This window comes from Tribolium madens, unplaced genomic scaffold (assembly GCF_015345945.1).
Source record: "Tribolium madens isolate multiple individuals breed KSU strain unplaced genomic scaffold, Tmad_KSU_1.1 Scaffold_91;HRSCAF=231;Tcas5.2_LG7, whole genome shotgun sequence".
In the NCBI taxonomy this organism is placed as follows: domain Eukaryota; kingdom Metazoa; phylum Arthropoda; class Insecta; order Coleoptera; family Tenebrionidae; genus Tribolium; species Tribolium madens.
The window spans coordinates 13045577-13067672 of record NW_025401063.1 but is presented as its reverse complement, the minus strand read 5'-3'; the positions used below and the strand labels follow the sequence as shown (position 1 = coordinate 13067672).

Genomic DNA, 22096 nt, shown 5'->3' with positions numbered 1-22096 from the left:
TACATCCACGCGAGGATTCTAATATTATTAAACCGTTCGTGTTTGCATTTGAACAGCATTTGTTAGTTCTAACTTTGAATAATATTGGTGGAATTATTCAAATCTACGAGAGTTTTAGTTGTTAATAGCCGTCCCAAAAAATTAATCAGTGAACAGCGCTACCAACTATGCAAATCCACAATATACACGGCACAGGGCAAATGAGATTTAACTTTATTTATTTAGTATAATGAGTATGCTGTCTGATCTATGTTAAAGTACATAGTTGTTTCTATTAACGTAAATGGAGTGGCTGTGCAAATAGTGATAATGGGTGGGCTGATTGTGTTGTACAAGAGATTACAAAATTCCCTGTTTATCAATGCCGATCGACATGAGTGTCTCTCATTAACCTGGGCTTAATGTAACGTGCAAAACTATCCCTGGTGGAAGGTGCCGCCCTCATTCCAGATTTCGAATGCATTAACTATATTAAATCTGGGAATTTCATCTCGTCACAACGTGATGAATTAAAGCACTTGCGTCCGGAGTCAAAGAAAGACGATGACTTTACTTTAATTAATTCCACAAGAGTTCGTTCCATCGTCGAGGTACGACGAAACATTTTTAATCACCTCTAGGTTATTGGATCCTCAGTCGCACCTGTCGCAATATATCTTCTGTCTCTCGTCATCGGACACAACAGCCAATAACGACCAAAGACAATGTGATGGATGGACGATTGATGTATGTCGGCACACAATATCTCAGGTGTCTTTGAGAACATACGAGAAGCTGAACAAATCGCTTTCTCTACACCTTCAACATTTTACATTCGTTAATACAATACAAAACTTAGGTACAGCATTATTATCAAAAATAATCGGAAATTGGTTTATAAACTTAAGTACATATATGAAAAGTTTTTTAAGAAAAATTAAACAAAATGTAGATAGTTGTAATCCTTACTTAGATCACAGTCTTTGTAAAAAAAAGGTGTTATAGCGGGTTGCCAATTGAAAAAAAAATAAAAATTTGCAGAATTCGAAAACTAAAAAAAATTCGAAAAATTTTATTCTTGAAAAACAATTTTTATAGTAAATACTTTATCATTCATCAATTAGTTTTTCAAAAAATAAACAGTTTAAGCAAAAGACGTTTGATTCCATACCTACTTAATTTCTGTTCAGCTCGAGTATAACATGCTTCAAAACTTGCAAACAAGTTAAAAAGTGTTCTTTGTTTCTATGTAAAACATAAATATTTGTACATATACTATGTGTAGGTCCATAAAGTTCATAAATTTAATAATTTTTGTGGAAAATCACATATGGGATCTATAGAAAAAAAGTTATATGTTTGTATTCCCTGTTAATATTGAAAACTCAAAATCAACTTTTAGGCTTATTGTCTGAAAAGTAGGTGCGTAGTGCTGCGAAAGATACAAAAAAAATGAGCCAGCAACAATATAAAATTTAAGACTAATGGCGGGTAAACATTTGCTATTTTACAATAAAAACTGTTATATTTTGACCAATTTAAATTTGATTTTGTTTTAAGCATTTCTAAGACACCTGTATGCCACAATCTGATTTAAAGTTTTAACTTTTAATTCCAAACTGTTTTAACATACCTACATAGTTAAACTCTAAAAGATCTAAGTTTTGCAGTCTCGATAAAAGAAATGACAAAGGAGATATTTCAGAAATTCTAGGTTACATAGTTTAAATTGAGGCAGGTAGATAATTTGAAATGAAAAATAAGGCAAGAAACGAGCTTCAATTTCGTCTTTCTTTCAATAAGCCTATTTTGTTGAAGTATATTTGAAACATCTTGTCTTTGTACAAATAAGCAATTGCTTCATAGAAATAAACAACTTGTTTGTTGTCTTGGTGCAGAAATTGGCAAATAAATAAAACTTCCACTTCTAGATATTGAGTTAATATCGACGGCAGACAGTTTATTTGTATTGGAGTTTGTTAAAGAAACGTCAGAACCAAAATTTTATATCAGTCACAAAGCCAGCATAATGCTCCACGTATGTACATGCATCAGCAAGGATTATAAAATGTTAATAAAAATTTTAAGTAAACCATACTCGAACTTTGCTGTCTTATACCCTAGGTATGTTAATTTGTTAAGCAATTAATCTTAACAGAACAAAAAAATGAAACGACTCTCTTGTGTCTTTTAGGTGATGAGAATTAACTTTGTCGCAGTAAAATTGGCCATTGACACGTTCTTCACGTTTCGGTCGTTCGTGATTTACCTAATTACACTCCAACGCGTTTATGTCCTCTCCGAATGAATTCAACAACGTTTCTGGCACGCAATTGATTATTAACTTTGCCGAGTGCAGACTTTGGAATTAATCTTTAAACTGGCACCGCCACCAAAACTCTCAACCGCAATCTTTCATTTCTGTGCAAGTTAAACACAGAGAAACGGAAAGGTCTTTGAAGCTTTTTGGCGTTCTTGGTCCGATTGTGACGCTTCATGTAACTCGGCGATCACGATTCGCGATTTGGTTCACGCATCAAGCGACACGCAGCATTGTAATCGATTAGTACCGCTGAACTCAAAAGGAAGACAATTCGCCAACGAAAACTGAATATTCCGCGCGGTCGAGCGCGAACTGAAATAGCCAAAGAGAAGCCGTGAGTTGTGTTAAAATGTGATTTTATAACTATTAGATGCCGCCTTGTACATTTTTTCGCCGGCTATAAAGTCGAATTTATGACACGCGTTTCGGCGGTCGGGAGGCCTTTTGCGCTAGAGCTGGCAGCCGAAACGGCACAGTTTTAATGCCATTTAACGGATAACTGTATCATCTCGGTCGGCTTAGGCGAGACAGCATAGAAAGAAGGGCCGACACTGCTGTGTAGGCTTGGAACATTTTATGGGAAACTACCACAACGCTTTATTTAGGTTCTTGCTTGTTTTCATATTCCTTACATATTCGTAGTTAAATAGTCATTGGGCAAAAATGTTACATTTTTTCACATATCCGATAAAATTGATTTAACGTTCGGTATAATAAAATAGTATATTACAAGTTTTATAAGACCAGTCTTGAGACACAAATTTAAGTTTAAAAAACGACTGGCGCAGCCACGAGTTTTATTAAAAAATGAGTGCTTTCAGGTTTTATGAAACGAGTTTTTTTTTACTATTCTTTTAATTTTGTCGCGTTTTGACTATTTAGACGTCGCGTTCTTTAATATGTCTATTAGAGGAACGACGTGTTTAAAAAGTGATTTTAATAAAGCTATCAATAATGAAGCCTTTGTTACGAAGCAGAATTTAGGGTTCCATTACCTACATCTACTCAATTGTAATTCTAGCCCAGTTCACGTCTATAATTTATATTTAAGTGCTTTTTTTATCAAAACTAAATCTTAACAAAGAGAACCATACGACGAGTCGATCGGTTCAGTGAAAGCCATTATCATATCTAGGTTACTGTTCAGTATATATCATGATGGGTAAACGAATACTCCATATAAATAAATTTTATTGTAGAAAGAGAAATCCTGTGACCGGGGAAAACCCACTCTGACCGAACGAAATTACAAGGGCCGTCCCAAAGAATTGATCGGGGTCGTATTTTTTGGCTCGCCTAGTCTGAATCCGACAACTTAATAAACACTACAAAAGTTATCGGATTAGGCAAAGTAAACCAAAGTCGAAGTTGGATCGGGATTGATGTGGACCAAACTAGAAGACCTTGATTAAATTACACACCAGTGTTTCGGGGTGTTTTCACGGTGGTAATATTCACGTCAACATTTATTTAAAGGGTAATAAGAAGTTCATCAACTTTTCGCTTTAATCCAGCCGACAACGAACAAAACCTAAACAAGCCTTGTTTCTCCGGAAGGTATCACATCTACTTTGCAATTTAAAACAAGTTTCGCGAATTTACTTGTACGCTTTGTGAGGCAAATTCATCTCTGTCTGCGAACAGGAGAATTATACTTGCGTCATGTTAAAACAGATGATGGAATTAAAATGGAAAAGTTGATAAACATGTAGTAAATCAGCGATTATAACCAACAAATCATCGAAGAAAAACCTTTTCACTACGACGAGCAAAATTTATGAATCCATAAAAGGACACTATGCCGAGAATAATTTATTATGTTTAACGTGAAAGGGTTTCAAAGCTTCACAATAACAGAAAAAAGCCCCGATCGAAAATAACATCCGACCGAGATTAATATTATTGGAGCGAATGCCATCAACACTTCCATCCTTAAAAAGACCTCACACAAAAGAAAAGTTTTTCCGTAAAGAAACAAAGAACTGTCTCCGAATCGCATTATAAACAATATTTCGCGACTTAACAGCACTCCAAACAGAATTCACAACTTTTCCATATCGAATTTCTTTATTTTTAAATAAAAACTACTCATTGAGTACTACCTGAATTCGCCGTGCCGGTACCCAGAAGCACGTCGATGCTGCCGTCGGAAAGGATATCCGTGTCTTGGTACGATATGGAAAAAGTTGCATCGTCCTGCAGCCTGGCCAGCATCGCCGCAAGACTCGACCGATCCAAATCGTCGGATTCCTTAAGTTGAAGAGTAACATTGCCATCGGCGGCTGTACTATACATAAACACTGCATGACCACCAGAGTATGGCTGCAGGGGCAAGCGGACGCCGGCCAGCTCGTGGACACCCTAAAAAAGAAAACAAATCCTTACACACATGTCCTAACGACGACTACACTAAAAATTGTCATAAAGAATTAAGATTCCCCAAAGATATCAGAAAATATTTCAGGAAGCCTTAAGGGTCAATTTACAAAAAACAAATTAAAATTTATTTTGTATTAAAATTTCACTTAAATATTTTGCATTCCCAAACGTTAAATTAACCACATCAATAAAGTTATGTTGAAGACGAATCTGAGTACGGTCGGGTCTACTTTCACATTTAAGAGATGGTAACTTATAGTATCACATCAAAGGGGCTGTTGGGATTTTTTTAAATCATGACTAATATATTTTTATTTCACTAGTGTAAAGAGAAATGAACACAACGTTTGGAAGAGCTCCACATCGCCATTCTTTTAACTTCCTGCATTTGAATGCCTTTCTCTAGTTATTTGCTGAATTTCGTCGAAAATGATATATAGGACAAAGTATGAATAAAGCCATTAAATTCGTCGCGACGTTTCGATACCTTTATTGCATCTTCTTCAGGCGAAGAATTTTCGTTGGCTGAACATGAGAGGCATGGCACAGTCAAGGAAGTCAAGAACAAGTAATACAAAATGGAGAATTTCTCTAGTTATTTTGATAATGTTACTGGCCAGACAGTGGGGTCCTAGGTTGTCAGCTTTTGATGACTCAACATGTTTATCTTTCATTGCGCGGAGTCTATAGTCTGTTTTTTTTATTTATGCGTGTGGATCAATTAATAATTTGAAAGACGTATCACACAGCTATCTTTTTCAGCATTTGTAAACAGTCTTGTTGCTCGCTGGCTACGTATTTCCGTAAGGTCGGCCACGCTATATATCACTTTAACAAATGCGATTAAAGTAACGCAGGGTTAGTGACGTACGTCAAAAGTGTGTCTTACCGTCACGAAGGTCATTTGTAATTTCATTTTTAATGGGGAAAACTATTTTGAGGCTAATATTTACCTATACCCGCTATATCATCATAAAAATCGTAATTCAAGCCCTACAAAAATTCTAATGCCAGGAAGAAGCTTTAATTTTTGACTTTAGTACCAAAATGTCAGAAGTTGTCAAATGTAAAAAAACATGTCGTGTTCGGGATTCACACTACCCCCACCAGCAAATAAAAAAAACTGTACTCATAAATCACAGATCTGTCAATAAAATACATATGTATAAACGATGTAAGTAGAAAGTGTTTGATGCTTTGATTTTCAATTTTATTATAAATCCTCACCAATTCAATTGTTTTTAGATTAAAAAATCTACAGCAGGTATGTCCCTTCATTGGGTTTATACGAGAAAAAAGATTTTATCTTTGATTTTACGCCAAAACTGCAAAGAAAAAACATTTTTTGCTTCATCCGTGGTTGTTTCTCCCTCCACGGCTTCACCTGAAACGAGTAAATCTGTACTTAAAATTTTATTATTCTGATTCAGTGAAAAGAAAAGTTCATTTTTCTCTTGATTTTTGACATAGAATAATTTTTCTCTGATTTTTAAGTCCTGTCCTACCACATTGGCGGTTTTATTTATTTGACAACTATATGTCACTTTGACAATTAATTTATTAATTAAATAATGATAGTTCTTGTTAAAAATGACTTTGTTTTTTTATCTTATAATTGTTTCGTTGAGTTGCTTTTTATTAAAATTATGTTTTTTATTTACATTTTTGTTATTTAACTTGCGTAAACTCATTTGTCAAAGTGACATCATTGTCAAATAAATAAAACCGTCAATGTGATAGAAAAAAATGTAATACAAGTCCAAAATCAAGAAAAAAATGAACTTTTCTGTCCAGTTAGTTTGAATAATGAAGTTTTAATTACAGATTTTCTCGTTTCAGGTAAAGCAAAAAATGTTTTTCCTTTGCCGTTTTGGCGTAAAATCAAAGATATTTTTTTTCCTCTTGTAAACTCAATGCGGAGACACATTGTATATAAAAGCAAACATTTTTCCCGCATGGCAATAACATTTTTTTACGTGCCAGCTCTGGCATATCCTGCTCCTGTTCTATGTGGTTCAAAAGTCAAACCTATCTAATCGTATTACCACTACAATTTTTTAATAACTTGCTTATTTTTAAATTTTTGCTTGTGGCTTGTGACTCACTTGTTGTGTCACAAAGGAGTAGAATACTTTAAAAGGATAAACTTATCTAGCTTGTTTTTCAAATATACAAAAGCTTGTAATTTTCTGCTTCGAAAAAAACGACTTAGTTTCTTTAAATTATTAATTTGAAATTAAAATCAAATTTATCACTTTATCACGTTTTGTATCCGCTTTCTGAAAGTGTTATGTCATTGAAAGAATTATATACGAAGTGATCCAGAAAGATCAAATCTGTTGGTAACAGATTTAAAAGTATTTTTGTCAATAATTAAAAACACTGCAACCGTATACGGTTTTGCTTAACAAATACTTGACGTACAATCTCAAGATTGTTGAATTGTTCTTAATCAAAAGCATAATTGGGGAGTACTCTTTTGATTAAATCGTAGATTAAATACATTTTTTCTAATTCTAACTCTAATTTTTAAAGGTTACATTGGAGGGTAACCTTTAAAAATTAGAGTCAGTATTATCAACAGATTTATTCATTGTGGATCACTTTGTATTTATTAAAAAAAAAAAACAGGGAATATAGAATTTACTATAAAATAGTATGTATCTGTTGTTGCAAAAACAAGAGTATTTGAAAAACTCTTCAGCACTAAAGCCTTGGTTTATTTTGCAGTATAAATGAGTTCAAACTTCTGTTTTACGAGTATATTTAATGAACAAAAACACGATTAGCCCGTCACACCAAACTTTTATTTTAATGCACAACGCGTTTCAACCACAAAGTGGTCATCCTCAGGTGAGAATAATTATTCTCATCGTGTTTTTGTTCATCGTTTCCATACCAAGAAGATCCAAGAAGAAGAAGTATATTTAATAAAAAAAAAGTGTTTTATTTTGGTTGGTCCTACTAGCTTCATCAGTATGAACATAAAATAGTAATCACAATAAAACGCGTTATAAATAATTCTGAAAAGATATAAAGCCACGTTTGCGTTAGTCAAGATAGGCTTGGGATCCTCCGCGAAGATGGCATATTTGTGCGAAATAGGGGAGAGATAATTAGGATAATTGTCTAGTCTTTTACAAGACATTCGGACAAACTTTGCAATTTCTCTCCTTGAAAGGATTATTTCCAAGATAAACTTGTATTTTATGCAACTTAATTATATTTAAAATGTCCCCTTCTAAGCCGGGCTAACATGGCCACGATTAATCGATGACAAAACCGGAAGATCGGAACGCTGCAAAATTAGATTTGGGGGTGCTGTAGTACTTTTCCCGCTTTGTTCGTGTCCAAGCATTGACCCCACCATAAATTTCAATTAAAATGGAGGTAATAAGGCAATGCATAAAATACGGCTATGAAAGTCACGGTTAATAAAGCTGCAGCACTGACCCGAGGCAAGAACATTTCAATATTCCAGTTCAATTAAACACAAACATACGAGCTGTAATCTAATTTTAACCCGGTGAAATGCCACGGCTATAAAACACGGTTCACTACAACGCACAAGCAATACGACCACCAACTCGGCCATTACGTAACTAAAACTCCCTTGATTATTGTTTTTGTTAATTGTGAAAAGCAATTTCGACACGACCCACCCATCTGGATAAGAAAAACAGAAACAAAGTTGGGTCCTAAAGCCAAGCTGTGCAATGTGCTCGCCTTCTCCAAGCTGCCGAAAATCTAGAGTTTATAGAATTTCAGTTTACTTCCACTATTTTTTCTTAAGATAATTGCATTTTTCAATCGCTTTTTCAGTGACAAAATTTCAGTAAGATTGAAAATCCATTGGTCTGCATGAAAGTTTGAACGTGTAGCTTCCAGCTTTCTGTACAATTTTTGAGTTCTTTCTGAAATCTTGCTTTCTGAGGAGAACATGTATGTTGAAAAAGTCATTAGGTAATTGAATTAGGCCGCTCTTTATACTTGAAAGAGCGCCTTCGCGTATTTATACAAGGAATAAACATTTCATTTTCATTTCCGGTATTAATTAAGGTGAAGTTTTCCGTCTAATAAATAAGCAAAAACAACAAACAACAGTCATGCATCTTACAGCTCGACACCTAACGGCATTTTTGCCAGCGTAAATATTTGAACAAGATATAATGAAATTAGCAGAAGGCACAGTTTTAGTAGAACTTTTGACGTGTGTTCATCTCGTTTCAGGAGTTTAAATATGAAACATGCCGTAATCGGAGAACGTGTCCTGTTTTTGTTACGTCGCAACGAGAATAACAAGCGTCGAGATAGCGACGAAATATAATAATAACGTTCCGGATTTGAAGAGACATTCAAATTAAGCTGTAATTAACACGTTCGGGACGAAACACGTTGTAGTGGGATGCGCCGTTTTTAATAACTTAATCGCCAAGACACGAGCGACGATATTTTGAGGACGTTTCAGTAAAGCAAAACCGCTACATTGAATTCGAGTTGAGTTATTAAATAGTAACAGATTTAAGTAGAAAAAAATTGGCGAAGTAGAAAATAATTCCAAGGCAAGACGATTTCATTTCATAGTTTTAAGAAGATCGCTTTAGATTGTCTGTCGTCTATTTTAACCTTTCAATTGCACAGCATAAACATTGATTTTTCACAAATTTGTATGTACAACTGCTTTAGGAAGGCATTATGTTCAGACTTTTTTAGGAAATCCAATCCAATCATCTGTTGCATCTATTGAAAAAATATTGTAAAAAATATTTTAAACGACAGATATTACTTTATAGCTTTTTGCCTTTTTCAATTTTTCGCTTTTATAAGTATTTATTTATTGCAAAAATCAAAGTCAATAACGTTAGGTGTACACCTTCGACCTTCCAATAATTTTTAATACAATTAACAATCATAATTGCGAAAAATAGACAAAGTTGAGGATCAACATGTTCCCACATTGGACATTTCCTCTCAAAACTAACAAAATTCTTAGCTGTGATAAAGACCGACTTAATTATTGCAAGGTTCTCAAAAAAAATCATCGTTTCAAGCCCGGAATGTTGTTCAGGGAACAACATTTTTTGACATTTAACGTTTTTATTTCTATTTATTGTTATCGATGATTTTGTATATCTTTTTTTTGTTGTTAGAGAGTGTAGAGAGTTTTATAAACTTTAATTTTGTACAATAATTCAACTCTCCCAACGAAATACAAAAACAATGAAAAAAATTTTCTTTGAATAAACAATATTATTACCAAAACTTAGACCCTCAGCAATTTTCAATAATATTAAACATTTCCTTGATTTTTTATTAACAATCAAAGATTCAATGCAATTTTTCTCAAAACTGTAAATTTTGAGTTACTATAGTTTTCGTTGGGAGAGTCGAATTGTTGTCCTAATAGGCTTAGTTTTTGCGGTATAAGCAAAAAAGCATATACAACGTCATCTTTTTTTTGGTTGCCCCTCAGCAGCCCATTCACCTTGGACGACAGGAGAATTTTAATCTATTTACCTACTAACATATCCAAATACAGTCCTGAAGTCAAAAATTTTGTTCTCTTCCATGCATTCTATAACTTGTTTGTTGACTAGACTATAAATTCAAAATCTTTAAAAATGTGCATTTTAATTTTTAATAAAAAAGTGTAAAACTTTGAAAACATTTTAAAACTCTTTAAATCTCTGCTATAAAATCAGATAAAATTCATCGATTTAACTAAAGAATATACAGAATACAGTTTCTCCTTTTTCATCATCGGTTAAATTCTTATCAAAAAAATATAGAAAATTGGAAAATTGAAACAGATATCTTGCCCCTTTTGATTAGATTTTGTAGTTTAAACTTTATAGGTATACCGTCTGGCTCTTAAATTTCACTACCAAAAGATATTCTTTAATAAAAGATGTGTTTGCATAAAGTCTTTGCGAGATATGGTCGTGCACTCAGGTCGTTATTGCTACTTGTTTCGCGGCATTATGTTTGGACTTTACTCCACTATCGTCGTAATTTCCATTATAATGAATGTACCAACCAAACCTGAATCTGCTATTTTAGAGCTTTTAAGAACCAAGATAAAAGCTAAATTGTAAGGGCCAAAAGTGCATTATAATTATTAAAGAGGAGGACGTTAATAATAGAACGACACTTTCCTCTTCTAAATTTTCTTATTTTCGTTTTTATCTCGAGAAATTTCTAACATTGCGTGAAAAAAATCTAGCCCTTTTCAAATTCGAAAGTAATAAACCAAGTAATTGTCTTAAAATCAGTCGCTCAAATCTCCGTTTGTTCAATTCAAATCATTTCGATTCAATCTTTATTGTGAGTTTGGAAACAGCCGCTTCTTTTGAAAGAACGTCTCTTAAGTAATTAACAAAATAAGAACTGATAACCTCCCGCTCAGCGGGTTTGTTTTAAAAATGACGTTGTAGAACACGTACTTTAATTACAACAGGAAAAAACTTTGTCTTTTAGGTGTTTGATCTGAAAATGTATTCTACCTATAATACGAGAGGCACTAGAAAAGTAATCTACCTATCAATGAAACAAAAGATATCATACAATTTTTTCGATTATTTTATTTTTCAATATAACCCCGCCTACATCAATACACTTGCGCCATTTGTCCTCCAGTAAAAATTTACCTTTATAAAAAATGTTTCTTTTTAACTCTCAAAAAATTCGTCGTCGGCTGCTTCTAGGCCATCATCAGAGTCAAAACGGCGTCCTTGAAAATTTTTCCTTAGTAATCGAAAAAGATAAAAGTTAGACGGAACCAACTCCGGACTATAGGATTTTATTCTCCCGTGTAAGGAAGTTTTGACAACTATTTGGCATTTCTTAATACAAAACGTCAGATTATTTTTAACAGATTTAAAGCAAGTTTAAGCCTTATTGAGTCTAATTCGAAGAATAAAATGTTGTAGTATTCAACTCGTTTGAGTGTAAATCGGACGCATTATTTCAGCGAGTGGATTTTTAAACCACGAGTGTAACGAGTAGAATAAACAACTATTCACATCGGGGATCGTCTTTGACGGATTCTCGTCCCCAACGTAACTCTTTCGACAAAATGTTATTGTGTATGGTGTACCTACCATTCTTATAGACCGTATTCATTCTCTCACGGATTGTTTTTGGTTAATGGCCCTCTTTTGTCAAAAATTTTATGGCACTGCGTTACTATAATTTTAAGTTATTCACTTTTCCTCACAATTCTTTTTATAAATTGGAAACTAATTAGCTCAAGTAACTCAAATGTTGAAGGTAATGTTAGAATAGATGGCACTATTTGATAAATTATGCTTGTGCGTTTGAATTTTTTTTTCTTGGCTAGGTAGATTTCTTTTCTAGTGCCCCTCGTAGCTTTCTGAATGCTGACATCTGACCTTTTGATTCAGCTATGGTGATCATGTAAAAAAGGTTCCGTGTAGGCACGTGCAGATTTAGATTTATGGTAATCGTCCAAAGAGAGATACACAGCCGACATCAATATCCATTATGATGCAAAATCAAATACAGAACGGATTTATGTGGCACGAGCCGGGCCGTATGAGAATCCTTCTAAAGCAGGATAAATATGTCGCAGGAGGACTGCCCCCTATTTCTCGCATCGGTTCTCGACCGATTTGATTAGACTGCCTCCGGCGATATCGTCATTACTCTCCATGGACGAAGGAAAAAACGTCCAGATAGAAGTGCTACGGCCGTCGTATTTATTATCTCATATTTTCCTCTTTATGCCTCCTAGGGGATGATTCACACCACGCTGTAGCGCTTACACAACTTTCACGACCGTCTTTGCACAACAAACGCCATTTTATTTTCATAAACAACACAGTTACATTCGTTTCATGTTGATGCGGGACCGGATAGGATGCCGCGGGTTGTTCAGATGCTCCAAATTGAAAAATACAAAGCGGATGAAGAGCGATATTGCCACACGTCTGATGTGGCTATTTTACACAGACAAAGCGGAGTTAGAATTTTTTACTCCAAACACCCACAAGAAAAACATTTTTCTACAATAAAACTGGATTTTCTGGAAAAAATAATTAAACATCACCAAACTCATACCCTCTAATGAATTCATTCTGAATTAAATGATTTTTGAGTTGAATTAAAATGAAATCAGTTAGGTTTTATAAATTAAGTCAAAAGCATAAGAGTTAAAATTAGTTGTATTAAAAAGTACTGAAGTATTGAATTAAATTGATATGAACAGAATGAGTTGCGTAATAAATCGGAATTAATTCTGGTTGTACTGATAGGTACATCTACTCATCATTTGAAGAATACAGGGAGTTTACAGTCTAGGAGTTGAAAATTGACCTAGTAATAGAAGAGTACAGAAATACTGTAACCGAGAAAAAAACTCACACAATTGTTATTACTAAGAATGTTATTAACCTCCAAAATATTGGTGCACGGTTTGAGGGTCACTGGAATTATTTCCTTGTCCAGATAATATTGTATTGTTGCAACAGATAAAAAAATCGTATCCATGACAATGAAAGAGAAAAGTCACTTCATAGTTTTGACACTGCCATCATTTGATCTGCTTTTGCTTTAGTTTTTATCAAAATTCGAAGATTTTCTGTATAATCTCTTCCAGCAAAATGGTTTCCAACAGGTTTGATTTGTTTTTCTTATTTTTTTTCCAAATTTATGAATATGTATGACAAATATTAAAATAATAAATTGGTTGTCGTGATTATGATTTACGGTGAAACACAAGGTAATGATACTAATGGTCATTGTTGCAGCCGAAGCAGCAGTTCTCAAACAAATAGTATAAAATGAATTGTAACGCATATAACATGAATTTTTGTTTTAGATAGCGTATTAGTTTTCTTCTACCGTTAATATCATCTCATTTAAATTTCAACCCCAAGACCGTAAACACCCTGTATAAATAGAAAAATAAATAACCTTAATAAAGTTTAGCATAAACCACATGTTATTATGTACAACATAACACAGTTTAACATGTTTTAAAGAATTTTAAGTCTAAAGTTAAAGCAGCTATTTAAAATCTTTATCCGCAAACAAGAAAAATGACGATTTCATGACTAGATGACACAAGTAAAAGTTTTATCTTCCAAACATGAGATAGAAACACTGTTTTTTCGCCTAAGCGTTTTTCACTTTTACCTGACATCAGTGTAACATTCAACAATTTACCAATGTTGTCTCTTTCGCTGCTTCATCATTTTCTGGAGAGGTACCTACAGTGTAGATGATCAGCATTCGACATTTTGCACTATGAATTATACTAGTTATTCACTATAGTTAAATCAATCAACACTTTCGAAAATCTCAACACTAATTTCTAAAATGAGGCGTGTTATGATTTCATTGCAATGCGTCCTGATTATTTTGGTCATTTACTTAATAATTATCGTGTTGCTCTTTTCTCTCCGTCTGAATCGTTTGTGGACTAGAAGAAAAAAGTTTATGTGCCCCACCTGAATCATTTGTCTCACAATGACATAATATAATAGTTCTTTTTCTTCCTAGGTATGTTACACAAAGCAAAAAAGTATCAAATTGGTAGAAATATGAATGAAGAAGCTCAGAGGTTTTACTAACTTCAAACAGGTGCAAAAATTATTTAAAACTAGTTTTAGTCGCAGACAAATCTTACAATGTCTAATACAAGTTGTAAAATACTTTGATTCCTGTCCAGAAGTACAGGGTTATTCATGAGGAATAGTGAGCCTGTCCAAATTCTCGATGCAACCACCATTATTTTTCGCAAGTTATTTTGCGACAACTGTAATGTTGGTTGCATCGAGAATTTGGTCAGGTTCATTATTCCTCGTGAATCACCCTGTATAATTTGAATCCACGATGCCTATTATTATCATCAGTCATCGTCATTGTCATTTTTAACAAACGTTCCAAATTTATTATAAACTGAGCAAAATGTGGACTTATTCCAATGATGAGAAGACTGACATGATTTTAGCTTATGAAGAATGTTTCAAAAATGCATCTCTTGCGTCCTGTGTGATGCCCAATGATATTCTGAAAGAAAGAGCATCTTCTGATCAAGTAAGTTTTGAGAAAATTGAGTTCCTGTTAAGTTATCAAGGCGAAGGATACCACTGGATGAAACTTGAATGAGTGCCTTCCGTAATTCGTATTTTAATGTACCCATTATTGTGTTGGTATTTCAATTACTTCTGTTTTTTCATTATTTTAATGCTAAAACTGCTTGCTATGATTTTTTTTTACAAAAAATCTTTGAAATTTACCTGACCTATGAAAATGTAATGTTGGTTGCATCGAGAATTTAGTTAGGCTCATTATTCCTCGTGAATCACCCTTTATACATATACGAGTACATTTTCATGCACAGTTTTTCATTTTTTTCATATATTGATCTGGAAGTATTTTTGGTTTCAAATACTGAAGGAACTTTACACTCTTTACTCGTACATGCTGTCCGCTGTCTTTAGAACTTTGTCCTGTGTCTTCAATGCTTTTATGAATTATTCATCCCTAGACTTGGGTTGATTTTTTCGGAAGATTTACAGAATTCGCCAGACTTTATTCGTGTCGTTCCATTCAACAAAAACGTGTTTCTCGCTACAGTAACGTTTTAATTACAAGACGAAAAGACAAGAGCCCCCAAAATTTGCATAAGACTTTAGGTGACGTCGGTTGAGGCAATATTGGATCTCATGTGGATCTGAATTAATCTTCGTAGTGTTTGCTTCGTCTATAAACACGTAGGTAATAACCAAAGCACCATCAACCATTATCGCCATCTCGCAGGGATTAAACCTCGAAAAAATTCTGCTACAGTAATCTGTCATTTGACAGGGTAAAAGTGGGACAAAAGCGACGCGACGTGGATTTAAACAGATCCTGAAAAATTATGCCGACATGTCGGCCTTTTGTAATTAAAAGCTCTTGTAGTACATAGCGATGACTGTAACAGCTGATAGCCGTTAAGGCTGGAACGAAAAAAATAAAGCATGGCGCCCAGCTGTGCACTGTTTGCATATTAATTATCCGTTTCGTGCTGGACGGACAAATGTCATTAAAATTATTCCGGCTCTCAAAAATAAACAACGCTACACCTAAAACACGATTTTTTGCGAGAGAAAAACTGCAAGCGAGGGAATATCCGAGCAAAAAATGCACACATACGCATCCCCTTTTCTACGTCAATTAATTGAAAATTTTGCGCAAAAACGTGACACAATAAAAACACGTTTATTCAGCTTGTTAAAATTCTAACAACAAATATTTTTAATTTATTAATAAAGAAAGACATAATAAAAATTTGCTACATCCCAGGACTTTTCTATTGCTACTCTATTTCATCATTTTTCACAACGTTTTTGTAAATTATTGTAATTAATTTATTGAACTTTGCTTTGTTATCCATTTGTATAGTTCACTAAATTCTAAGCAACAATAGCTATTTACGTTTTAAGGGCCTTTTTATGTTTATGAGCTTCGAAAACGACGGGTTTGCAAAGTCGAGAGCCTTATGTTCCGTATTCAGATCTCGCTTACATAATATACCTAAACATTGCTCTCACGAGTAATAATAAGCAATCATTAAACATTTTTATTGTATTTTGTATTTTATGCTCGGAGCCCAACTATTTGAATATCGCACTGTATATAAAAGTGCACCCTGCAAAGCGTTTTTTAAAAATTCTTTATAAATTAAAATTCTGACGGTTTTTGGGTCATTGATAAATATTTTAGTAAATATTGTTCATGAAGGTTTGAATTTTTTTAAAGGAAGTTGAAGTGTTGTTTGGTCACTATGTTTATTTAATGTTAAAACTAAATATTTTTAATACTCATTTAATGTTGATTGCTTAAAAAAAATGCAGGTTTATTAAATATTACTCGCCGGATTCTGTATGGGTATTTTCATCCAAATTTCTTCATTCTGGTATCACTAGTGATATTAGAGCATTGTCGAACGTTGGTCTTTTGAGTTTTTGTATTTTTGCGCATTTGGCTTATGGAAGCGTCCCAAGCATGGCGCATCGCTAGACAAAAGCGATATTAATACAAACCATGACAAATTTGTTCCTTTGAAACCGTTAATTAATTATAAAACGAGAATAGACCATTTGAATAATTACGCTCGCTCGACCCAGTTCCTCGCTATTCATCAAGGAGTTTCTTGTTTGTGTCCCGGAGTGGTGCCGCTAAACGTTATTGAACAGAAGCACGTGCTAAAACCGGAACTAAACAGAGAAATGCGCGCGCATTTTCCCGCTTCCGCTCCAGGCAGTTGCTTTAATAGGTCTTTGTTTCCTCTACATCATCGGGGTCCTCCAGCGTCACGCACTTTTCATCTACATACTTTCCAGAAATAACAAAGCATAATTGCCTCCGGGATACACACTCACGACCTTTGGGATCTGATACATGCCGTTAATAACGACTACAATTTATCCACTCGGACGAGAATTGGGAAGAGAAATTTGCTTCCGTACTCTTTGCTCAGATCCCTTCGAAACTCGATTCACAAAGCTGAAGCAAATTGAAAATTTTTGCATGTTCACAACTGATTCTCGATAAATACACACTTTCAATTTCAAAGTTCTTGGAGCACTAAATGTGCAGTGGAACTGGTTGCCTATAAATGATGGACGTTTTTCGAAGTTGTTATAAAGTATGAAATACTTAATAAATAGGATTTTCTTTTATAAAATTATTGTAGATGGAAAAAAAACGGCTCATAAAGTGTGCTCATATGTTATACTTTTGGGTTATATAATATGAACTTAAACTGGAGAGTTTCATTGGAAGTAGGTACTATAAAACTTTAGCCTGCTCTGTCATGCAAATAATGAAACTCCTTATTCCTAGTTCTATATCACCGAACAAAGTTTCCCCGGTTCCGTATACTGTGACAGATTAAAAGTGTCGTATTTCAACTTGAATATTAAAATTTAAACCAACTACTTCTTAAAGCTGGGGATTTATTAAACTTTCGATAAGTTGACTTTATCAGCATTTGCCAAATGTCAACTTCATTACCAAATTATTGACTTATGTTACAACTAGTTCCGTTTCTTTATGTAACCAAATTTTAATTAAAATCTCATAATCTCTATTAAAAGAGTGTCTGAACAGCAGGTAAATCTTATTTGCACCAGGGGAAGAGAATATAAAACATGTTTTCGATTCATGATTAATTACGAAATGCGGAAGAGAACTTCGGATGAGATTAAAGAAGGGAAAGAGAGGACGAACAAAGGCTGCGCTGTGTGTATCAGAAAAAGCGTCCTGCGAGGGTGTCCTACTACTTTTAATATAAGTGTCGGAGCTAATAAAAAGTTTATAAAAGTCAGTGGGGGAGAAAAATAAAGTTTAAAACAGAAAAAAACTCCCTTGAATGGAAACAAAAAGATGAGAAATAATGAAATATTAGAGTAGACCTGCAAGGCATGAATAAATTAATTATCGATTCTGCTGTTTCTCTCTGATAACATCAATATGTATAGCTAAACCCACACACAGCGTTTTTGTTATGTAGGTAATTTCAATTTATTTTTAAATAATATTTGTTCATTTAGTTAAAAAACTGTTCAACAGCGCTGAATACATTTCTTGATAGAAAATTCGTCTTGGAGGTGAATAATACTCGAGTGACCTGTTGTCTCGTGTGGAAGATATTCGAAAATCCGTGAGAGAACGCGCATCCAACAAGTGGTATGTTTGTCGCGTGCTATAGGCCTCCGGTAAAGTGACGGCCTGTCAAGCGGTTTAATGAGCTGATTGCATATTTAGGGGTGGTTCGCGTGAGCAGTAATGAATGAGAACGCCTAGTCGTTTATAACGTGGCCGCTGACTAACCCACATTAAAGCAATACCTCATAAAAGAAAGGAAAAATTAAGAGTAGAAGTGTTCTTATCTGAGAAGAGAGCATTTTAATGCGAGGGTGGATTTTGACGCTGTTAGTGCATGTTCTTTTTTTATATATTTATTACGATTAAAAGTTAAATTATACCTATCTTCAAGATTATTCTAGTTATTGCAACAGTGCTAGTAGATAAAACACTAATAATCCGGAAGATACTTTTTCTTAAAAATAGAACGAACCCTAAAGCCAATCAGCATTCGTTGCAGGAAAACTAAAACTAATTCAATAATTCGAACTTGTACAAATAAGACGAAAAATCCTCAAATTGCAACCTGGAACATTTCGCCAGACGTGCCCATAGCGCGAGAGAAATATTATTATCAATTTTCTATTCGTCTGAACCGGAAATAAAACCTACCGAACGGTCAATTTCCATTATCTCGACGCCATCTAACGGTCGTGTTCTATTTACACAATGAGGGCAGAACTATCTAATAAGCGTTATCTCTGCCGAGCCGGCAATATAGATCGCGATAAAGAGGATTCTGGTAGAACTACCCCCTAATTAAAGGACTACTTCTCACACTGTCCTAACCAAGGACATCAGTCTCATTTCACGACTTTACGCTTCTAATGTGCACTAAACACCCACGCTGAATGGAGTAATAAACTCCCAGAACAATGCTTGGACAAAATTTTTACAGGGATTCTTGAATACATTCCTTATAGATTAACGCTCCTTTGTTCATCAGAGCGGCAGAAATTGCGTCGAAAGAATTTTGTGTTTCAGTTGTTGCATTTTTCGTAGTTAATTAGAAATTCCTATAAAGACGTGCAGGCTTTATGAACGCTATTAAAGAAAAAAATCTCAGCGGTCAGAAGAATATCTCCACTAGTAATAAACTAACACAATAATTGATAATATTTTAAATTTTACCAATCGCTTAATAGTAAATTTATGCAAATTTACAAACCGATGCACTGACGTATGTACGAAAGGAATACAAAAGCGACGAACGAAGCAAAGGACGCCTCAACAGGAACTAGAGCGATTCATATAGGTCCCAACTACCTGCTATGTTTTTTTTATATTTTTCTTTATGTTCAAGAATAAAATTTTCTCAATAAAATTTTGACTTGCCCATTTCGACTAAAAATAGACAATTATTTAGATAGTAAAACAACTAATAATTTTTTAATGTAAACTTTTATCACATTTGTAAATACAGTCAATATCATAATCGATTTTGAAAGTGTAGTTAACCGAAAGATTCAACTTTTGGTTTGGTAAAGGTAAATTTGGGTTAAACAAACGTTAAAGGTAGATTTGCGCTTGCCGTAAAGTAACGATTTTTGTATTTGCTGATCATCAAGTGGTCGTAAAGTAGCGCGGCTCGTTAAATGTTATTGTCGGGTCTTGCGGGACCAAAACTGTTCTGCAAACTTTAAGAATAATTGGAGCATGATACGGAATAAAATATCGGGTAGGTGCATCAGGTGAGCTTGTTTTTTCACCAAAGTGTTTATTTTGTATCGTTTCAAAGCGAAATGTGTAAATTTCTGTTTCGATTTGCAAACAGAAGCAGTTTAACAAACATCTGGATGCAAGCTTAACTCCGCCCGAGGTTTACCTAACTAATGCGAAATTGGGAACAATCAGAATTTTGCAAGAGGGATTTTGGAAGCAATCTGCTGCGACGCCGCAGCCATTTCTCCCAAATATGTGTAAAATAAAATATTATGTGATAAGAGGAACAAGAGAACGTCATTTGAAATTTACATATAATGATCCATTTTCTCTCAAGTTCTGATGGGGCGTAATAAATTTCCGGCGAAAAAATATTTCTACATCGTTCTCAAGACGCCTTTCCTACGCGACAGACTGATTTTATATTTTTCAAAGAGGCAGAGGAGTATGCTAACGAAAATATTGCAAAATCGTGTTTGGGACTGAATCTCGTTAAGGCGCAGCGAAAATGTTTGCTCACGGGGTATGTTTGAGGATGCCGACAATAAAACTGAGCACCCCATTATATTTATTTTACAGACATAATTAAAGTTAATGGCAGGCCCTTGTGCCGTCGTCATCGTGCAATATCAACAAAACAAATTCGACGCTTAAAATTAGGAGTTGGCGCATCCTTCTGACCGCGCAAAAAAAAAACGATTTAAAATTACGCTACAAAACGAAATGTTTAAAAGCAGAATTTTTTTAAATAAACTAGGCACTCAAGTTTTTTTCCTTTACCTTCATCCCACAAGAAAGAAAATTAAATTTAAGGATGGATAAACGATTTTGAAGAATAACAAAAATAACAAAAATGTCTCAAGACAATTATATTAAAATCTACCTAAAAGAAAATAATGATAGTAGGTTCTCTCCAGTTACACATTTAGTTTTGACATTTTTAAACGAGCAGCTTAACAAAACTTTCCCAAAAGTGCTATAACTTTCTGAGGGCGCTTGTTTAAAACTATGTATCTCGGTTATCTGAAAAGAACTCATTTTAAAGTCGAATGACAGCTCTAGACTTTGTTTGATTATAATTTTCTTTTACAAATCCCGTAAGCGTCTTTTCTAAAATTATGAAACTCATTATTTCAGACTAGATTTCATTTCTCTCAGCCTTAATTCATCGCAATTTATATTATAACTTTTGTTCTAAGCATCTATTTGTAACAAATAATATATACAAGGTGAATAAAAAGCATGGAATCAAGCATTTTTTTAATTATTTGCTTTCAAGAAATAAGATTTAATAAAAATTAAAGTGCTACAAAACTTGTTATAGTGATTTAAGAATAAAATTTTGTTTAAATTGTATGCGATTTTTTTTACCAAATGGCAAACTAATGTAAAAAAAATAATAAAAAATTAAATGTAAGTAGATGGTTGTAATCCTCAGATCACAGCCTTTGTAAATAATGTTTTATACAGAGTGTTTACGGTCTTGGAATTATAAACTTACCAAGGTTATAAAAAAGTGCAGAAATAGTGTAACAGAGCGTTTTCTTCTACCATGCATATCATCTTCTTTAAATTTCAACCTTAGGATTAGAAACATCCTGCAGTGAGTTGCAAAAATAAAAAGTTTACAGAATTCAAAAACAGAAAAAAATTCGAAAATTTTAATAGCTGTAAACTCATTTTTATGTACCTATATTTTCATTCATTAATTATTTTTTTCAAGAAACATAGTTTAAGTAAAAAACCCTGTATATCACCGTAAGTGACCGGAATAAGGTAATTATCAACACCGGAAGCACCGGTGAATGTTGATAATTACCTGATTTTGGTCATTCACAGTAACATATACCTATGTACATTAAAAAAACTTATTACTATTAGGAACTGAGAGAACTAAGTTTCAAATCGTAAAAAATTATCTGATAAAAATCCTTTTTAAAATCACATTTATTGGTATACTTAGCTATTATATAATTTTGTTACATACATAAAAAAATAAATTTACCATTTTATCACAATTGCTTTATAATTTTTTAAGATGCGTGAATATCTGCATTGTTCATTTACAGTGAATGCACCATGCACCCCAGAAAC

The 22096-nt window shown here is 33.8% G+C and overlaps 1 protein-coding gene across 6 annotated transcripts in view; it reads right to left on the bottom strand.

Moving 5' to 3' along the window:
* The window catches only part of LOC123012213, a 161709-nt gene that overhangs the window by 46639 nt on the left and 92974 nt on the right, over positions 1 to 22096 (bottom strand). For all 6 annotated transcript variants that reach the window (XM_044410088.1, XM_044410089.1, XM_044410086.1 and 3 more), the window contains exon 3: positions 4405 to 4663. In XM_044410088.1, the coding sequence (XP_044266023.1) occupies positions 4405 to 4663 (259 nt within the window). The remainder of the gene's footprint in view (positions 1 to 4404; positions 4664 to 22096) is intronic.